Source organism: Pteropus vampyrus, unplaced genomic scaffold (assembly GCF_000151845.1).
Source record: "Pteropus vampyrus isolate Shadow unplaced genomic scaffold, Pvam_2.0 Scaffold113, whole genome shotgun sequence".
In the NCBI taxonomy this organism is placed as follows: Eukaryota; Metazoa; Chordata; class Mammalia; order Chiroptera; family Pteropodidae; genus Pteropus; species Pteropus vampyrus.
The window spans coordinates 3,135,981-3,142,671 of NW_011888894.1; the positions used below are offsets into that span (position 1 = coordinate 3,135,981).

General features: G+C 39.9%; 1 protein-coding gene across 1 annotated transcript; it reads left to right on the top strand.

Moving 5' to 3' along the window:
* The first annotated feature begins 382 nt into the window (after positions 1 to 382).
* Positions 383 to 6,456, top strand: BMP10 (bone morphogenetic protein 10). The gene is made up of 2 exons (XM_011365591.1): positions 383 to 874; positions 5,366 to 6,456. Exons 1-2 carry the CDS (start codon positions 541 to 543, stop codon positions 6,304 to 6,306), a joined length of 1,275 nt encoding a protein of 424 aa, XP_011363893.1. The 5' UTR covers positions 383 to 540; the 3' UTR covers positions 6,307 to 6,456.
* Positions 6,457 to 6,691: the final 235 nt, after the last annotated feature.

Sequence of the window (6,691 nt, forward strand, 5' to 3'; positions counted from 1 at the left end):
GTCTTTTTTTCAGAAGTGTTTACGTAAGGATGTAAGCCCCATTACTCGAATTAATACATTATCGCCATTGATGTGTATTGTGTTGATTCTTAATATCTGTTCTATGCATGTGTGAAAGTGAACCACATAAATGCAGGATTTGGGCATTCCTGCCAAAAGGAAGTGAATTGAAAGGAAGAGAAGCAGAGCCTTTGCAAAGAGAAAATTGTGCTATCTCTCAGCCAGTGTCAGAATGTGGAAATGTTTACAAAATGCTCATTAAAAGAAAAAAGGATTGCAAGATAGAAACAAAATCTGGTGCACAAGTTTACACTAGAGAGATAAGAAAGGCTAGGCCCCTATAGGGGATTTTGTTATCCAATTACTGCAACCTGACTTTTGGGGGAAGAGGAAGAATGGTGGGGGAAGGGAGAGAGAGGGGAAGGGTTTCCAAACTTGTCTCCAGTGACACGAGACATTTACGCTCCACAAGATAAAACTGCCACTACAGCCCAGGAAAGCTAAACCTTCCTGGGTTGGCCTGGGGGCTTGAGCAGAGTCATGGGTTCTCTGGCCCTGCAGCTGTGTGCTCTCCTCTGCCTGGTGGCTCACTCTGTTACTGGCAACCCCATCATGAGCCTAGACCAGTCGCCTCTGGAAGAAGATATGCCTCTCTTTGATGATGTCTTCTCAGAGCAAGATGGTGTTGACTTTGACACGCTGCTGCAGAGCATGAAGAATGAGTTTCTCAAGACATTGAACCTGTCTGACATCCCCATGCAGGATTCAGTCAAGGTTGACCCACCAGAGTACATGTTGGAACTCTACAACAAATTCGCAACAGACCGGACCTCCATGCCATCCGCCAACATCATTAGGAGTTTCAAGAATGAAGGTAAGTTTACATTTTATTGATGGAATTTGGCTTGGATTTTTTTCAAGAAGTGACAAGTAAATTTACAATGCAAGAGAATAATATAGATAATAAGGATAAACACATCTATATAAGGGTGTGTGTACACAGATACATAAAACAACACACATTATGCTCTATACCACATTTAAGCTTATTTTCCAAATGGTATTAAAAGGTATTAAAGAATATCTTTTAATCCAAAGCCATAAACTGTCTACCATTTTGATATTATAATTGGGCCTTCAAAACTTTTAAAATTTGGACAGCAAGTCATATAAAAAATTAACGTCGATCTACTTCTATACCTTTGTTATTTTTCAGTTAGGCCTCAGTTTTCACCTGGCTTTTAATCAATTACAAAATTTTCCAACTTCTACTTAAAATAAAAATGACAAAAACAGACAAAAACCAGAATGTTGTGATTTGTATTTTGTACTTTGGAAGAGTTTCTATTTTGTGACCTTATTTAAGAAATGTACTAACAGGATGGAAAGTTATATTTTAGACATTCTTCCTAAAGTTTTGTTACATTTGATGTGACATGTATGTCCCTGAAGCACTGTTTATAGTTTCCAAGAAGGATGCATGGCCCAATTAGTGATCCAACTTAATTTTTTGTCTTTAAAAAGAGTGATATACAAGCTTTAACTATCAGTGGGAAAAGTGTATTTTCTCTTCCCAGATCTTTATTCAATAACAAAATCTAATTATCTAGAAAGTTAATCCTTCAGTTACCATGGTGTCAGGAGGCAAAAATAAGTAAATAGATGATAGATAGATAGATAGATAGATAGATAGATAGATAGATAGATAGATGATAGATAGATAGATAGATAGATAATAAAACACTACCAACAAAATCCCCCAAAACTATTGAATATCTATGGTAAAAGCTATGAGTCCAGAAAAATTAATTCTTTAATATTTATTAATTATGTTTTTATATCATTAACCAGATACAAAAAAAGGGGATTTAGGTTGATATTGGCCAGATATCCTTAAAAGGAGAAATGTTGTGTCAAAGAAATAGCTCAGGATTTGGAATTTTGAAAGCAGGTTGACTTAGTAGTTGTGGATAATTAATTTCTTTGAACCTCAATTTCCTCATCTGTAAATGGGGGATAATATAAGTGAGTGACTTAAAAGAGGTTATGAGTAAGAAACATGCCATTTGCTAGGAGGTGTTGAACAAACAGAAGTTATTACTAGTGAATTCCCTAAATTCTGGGAATTAGAGAAAATGTTGAAGAGATATTGCTCAGTCTTGGAGATACCATTGGCCTTAAAAATTTTGTTGCGGATGAAAATTTCTAATACTTAGTAACATATTAGATATGTTATTTGGTAACATTTAGTACGATAGTGGACATGGCAAGCTGAAATTACAGATCCTTTTGGAAGTGAGTCTGAATTGAAAATGAACAGCCTCCTCCCTTTCCTCCTGTTTCCAAGTGCTGAGCCTCATGCCTGGCTCAGGGTGTGAGGGGAAAAACGCTCGCATCCCCGGGGAAAATAGGAGTTTTTCAGTTCTCACTTCTCCTGTGGAGGATTTGGATGATTCAGGTCAGGAAGTGGAGTTTACAGAGCTTCTCTGTACTAGAGATCAAGAAGGGCAGGGGCATCTCTCTGTGGCCTGACCCCCCACCCCACCCCTCTACGTGCCTCCGTCAGTCTGCGGTTGGAAGTGTTCAGCCCCTAGGACGTAAATCCTGCACAGAGCTCACCCTGTTGGCGGCTGTTCTCTCTCTTGGGACTCTTTGGGTCTGCTCAGTGTAGCTTCCTAGGAGACTGAGACCAACAAAACAAAACACAACAAAACAAACCCCCCGAACCCTCCAAATCTAACTAATCTGGGGGAAACACTCACCACCTCCAAGGTGGAAAAAGTATGACTTCTATTCCTACCACTGCTCTGACCTAACCTTGTCATCTGGGGGACCTCAGTTCTCTGCATTGAGGTTCAATTTCTTCTGGTGTAAAATGAACAGAGTAGCAATTCCTGCATTGTAGGGACATTGTAAGAGCTAAATAAAACAATGTTTGCAGAGCACCTGGCATATGAAATTTGCTTAGCAATGTAACTCCTTCGCCTATTAGGAACTATATTTGCACGCATGCAAAGTGAACTTATTTTTAACAGCTTTATTGAAGTACAATTAACATGCAATAAATTGCATACATTTATAGTGTATAATTTGGTAGGTTTTGACATATGTAAACAGCCATTGAAATCATCACTAGAATCAAAGTAGTGAACATACTAATCCCCACTAAAAGTTTCCTTGTGCTCCTTTTAATTGCTTCTTCTCACTACAGTGAACTTTTGTTCTATACTTTTCTCATGTAAAGAGCTACCAGTCTACCCCCTTAATTTTGGTCTTCACATGGTCCTTGTCCAAGGGGACTCAGCTCTCCCCACTCTTATGAAGGAAGACAACTCCCAAGCTATTTGATGTAATAAGAACGTATGTCATACCGATGAATCACTTTGGTCAGATGCCCAGAATCATCAGCTAATCAATATGTTTAAAGTGCTGTCTCTGTTTAAGACATAGTGGTAGATTGAAGGAATAGAAGGGAGTTTAAGCTGCAGCACCTGCCAGCATAATGACAGTCTAGTTGGGAAGATCTATTCATAAAAAGACAACTGAAACACAAAGATGTAAGTGGCAAAGATCAAAGGAGAGATAGGGTGTAAGCACTCGAGTGACTCAGAGGGGAGTGAACTTTCAAGGAGGTGAGGAAGGGAAGGTCCTCCAGGGAGGGATCACAGCTAGATAGGTGGAGATGAGGGAATAAGGCTTTCCAAGGATCAGAAGAACCTAATCAAAGAAGCAATAAACAGTAAAGCAAAGGTGTGTCTTAGTAAGCGGTGAAGATATCAGTCTACTTTAAACAGGAAGGCTTACAATTTATTTATTCTTTCAATAAATACCATTGAGCAATTGAAACATTCCCTGCACTGTAGATGGTGAATGGGAGTAACGGCTGGATTGAGAGGTGAAGACCTCGTTAGAGTCGATCTGAAGAGCCACACCAGAAAGTTTAAACCTACTCTGTTGACCAATACTTCCTACTGGCAATGTATGAGATGATTTTAGGCTGTACTTAGAGGAAGCTGTGAATCATGTGAAATTATCATACATATTTATTAACATGAATTAGATAAAAATTCACATAATATCACTTCAATCCTCTCATTTTATATATGTTGTTGCTTAGAACAAATCTAAAAGAGTTAGTAAGTATAAAAATAATCAGATCAAGTTAAAGAAATATGTTAGAGTATAATCTGGAACGGGGACCCCAATGAAATAATGAATTGGGTAAACAGTTGAGAAAATGCTGTGAAAGATGACATGAGGACCCTCAATTGGTGGTCCTTAGCATCTTTGGTGTCACGGAATCCTTCGAATGATGACAGATTCCCTCAGGAATTCCTTGTAGGCATGTGTTACCTGGGGCAAGAGTGCAGGAGGTTTGGGGTCCTATAAAAGTCTCAGATAGTAATTCAACATGATAATATTTGGAGGTGTTCTTCTAAGACTGAAAGGTCTTTAAATTTTTGTTTCATAAATATTCTCAAGCAATTAGAATGTGCCAAACTCCATGTCAGGTGCTAACGGTATAAAACTAAGATGGTCCGTCTCTCCCCAAAGTTCATTTCCCTCATTCCTCCTTGTCAAAGACCACACACCCAAAATCAACTGCAGTGACCCACTTAGTTTATAGCTATTTTCTTGACCTTGTCAAGCTTTGGTGTCTGGAGCAAGAGTCAGCAAACTTTTTCTGAAAATGGCCAGAGAGATAGTACATAGTCTAGGTTCTATAGGCCATGTATTTCCTGTTACAACTATTTAACTCTGTCATCATGGTGCACAGTCATCATAGACAATACAGAAATGAATGAGTCAGGCTATGTTCCAATAATGCTTTATTTCCAAAAATGGGTGGCCTGTGGGCTATAATTTACCATCCCCTGGTCTAGAGGAATGTCTTCAGGAAGACCAATGCCCAGCCAGCTATGCAAATTCGACAAGCCATGAAGCTCTCATCCCTGAAAGCTTCAAGAAGAGAACCACCACCACACATTTCCTTTTGTAGCTCTTCACTAGTTAGAAAAATTGGGGGCTTGCTCGCACAATCTCCAAGGTCCCTCCCAGTTCTATAACTCTGTGGCTGATAAGCTACACAAACAAGGCTGGGTGAGTTTTCTTCCATTCGTTAGGCTGCCATTTTCCATTTTAGTCTTGGCAGTTTAACTCGATTTAGCATCCTACCACTGACCTTTCAATATTTTCTGTATCAAAGAATGCTAACACTGTGTTTGTTTTCATTACTATCCCTCATTCTCTCTGTATCAAGCTTTCTTCATGGACGGGCCTTCTTATGACATAAATAAACACCTGTTTTTCCTTGTGACATACTGCAAATCTGATTTGGGGTTTGTTTATTTATTTATTTTTTTAGATCTGTTTTCCCAACCAGCCAGTTTTAATGGGCTCCGAAAATACCCTCTCCTCTTCAATGTGTCCATCCCTCACCATGAAGAGGTCATCCTGGCTGAACTCAGGTTGTACACGTTGGTGCAAAGAGACCGCATGATATATGATGGAGTGGACCGAAAAATTACCATTTTTGAACTATTAGAGGGCAATGGGGACAATGAGAGTGAAAGAAACATGTTGGTCTTGATGTCAGGGGACATCTACGGAACCAACAGCGAGTGGGAGACTTTTGATGTGACCAATGCCATCAGACGTTGGCAAAAGTCAGGCTCATCCACCCACCAGCTGGAAGTCCACATTGAGAGCAGACATGGCGAAACCGAGGACACTGGCAGGGGACAACTGGAAATAGATACCAGTGACAGGAATAAGCATGTCCCTTTGCTTGTCGTGTTTTCTGATGACCAAAGCAGTGAGAAGGAACGAAAAGAGGAACTGAGTGAAATGATCACCCATGAGCAGCTTCTGGAACTGGACAACCTGGGCCTGGATGGTTATTCCAGCGGGCCTGGGGAAGAGGCTTTGCTACAGATGAGGTCAAACATCATCTATGACTCCACTGCTCGCATCAGAAGGAATGCCAAAGGAAACTACTGCAAGAGGACCCCTCTCTACATCGACTTCAAAGAGATCGGCTGGGACTCTTGGATCATTGCCCCGCCTGGATATGAAGCCTATGAATGCCGTGGAGTTTGCAACTACCCCCTGGCGGAGCATCTCACACCCACAAAACATGCAATTATCCAAGCCTTAGTCCACCTTAAGAATTCCCAGAAGGCTTCCAAAGCTTGCTGTGTCCCCACGAAGTTAGAGCCCATCTCCATCCTCTATTTAGACAAAGGTGTCGTCACCTACAAGTTTAAATATGAAGGCATGGCCGTCTCTGAGTGTGGCTGTAGATAGAAGAGGAGTCATGTAGCTTATTTAATAATTGTAAATGTGTATATTTTGTGTTCTTATTTAATAAGATTATTTAATAAGGGTGTACAGATCATAGCGGTTGCTGCCTTAGGGAAATGGACAGGTCATTTTGTTGTAGGAAGTGCTTATTTTGCTATACAGTGTCATCCCTTCCAATCTGTTTTTCTTTGGACTTGTCCTTTCCTGGCAATGCCATCTCTAACAGCAAGTGGCAAAACCATACTACTTATTATCTACATCAATTCGAAAACAACAATCCCTAAGCAGAAATAAAGTGTAGAAAGGTAGATATTTGTGTATGTATATGTGTACATAGATAAACTTATAAAACTCTTTTGGCTCTATAGAGGTAGATTACACTCATACA

Coding starts and splice junctions, on each gene's coding strand:
- BMP10 (XM_011365591.1), top strand. CDS start 541: ATGGGTTCTCTGGCCCTGCAGCTGTGTGCTCTCCTCTGCCTGGTGGCT. Junction 875..5,365: donor TAGGAGTTTCAAGAATGAAG/GTAAGTTTACAT, acceptor TTATTTTTTTAG/ATCTGTTTTCCCAACCAGCC.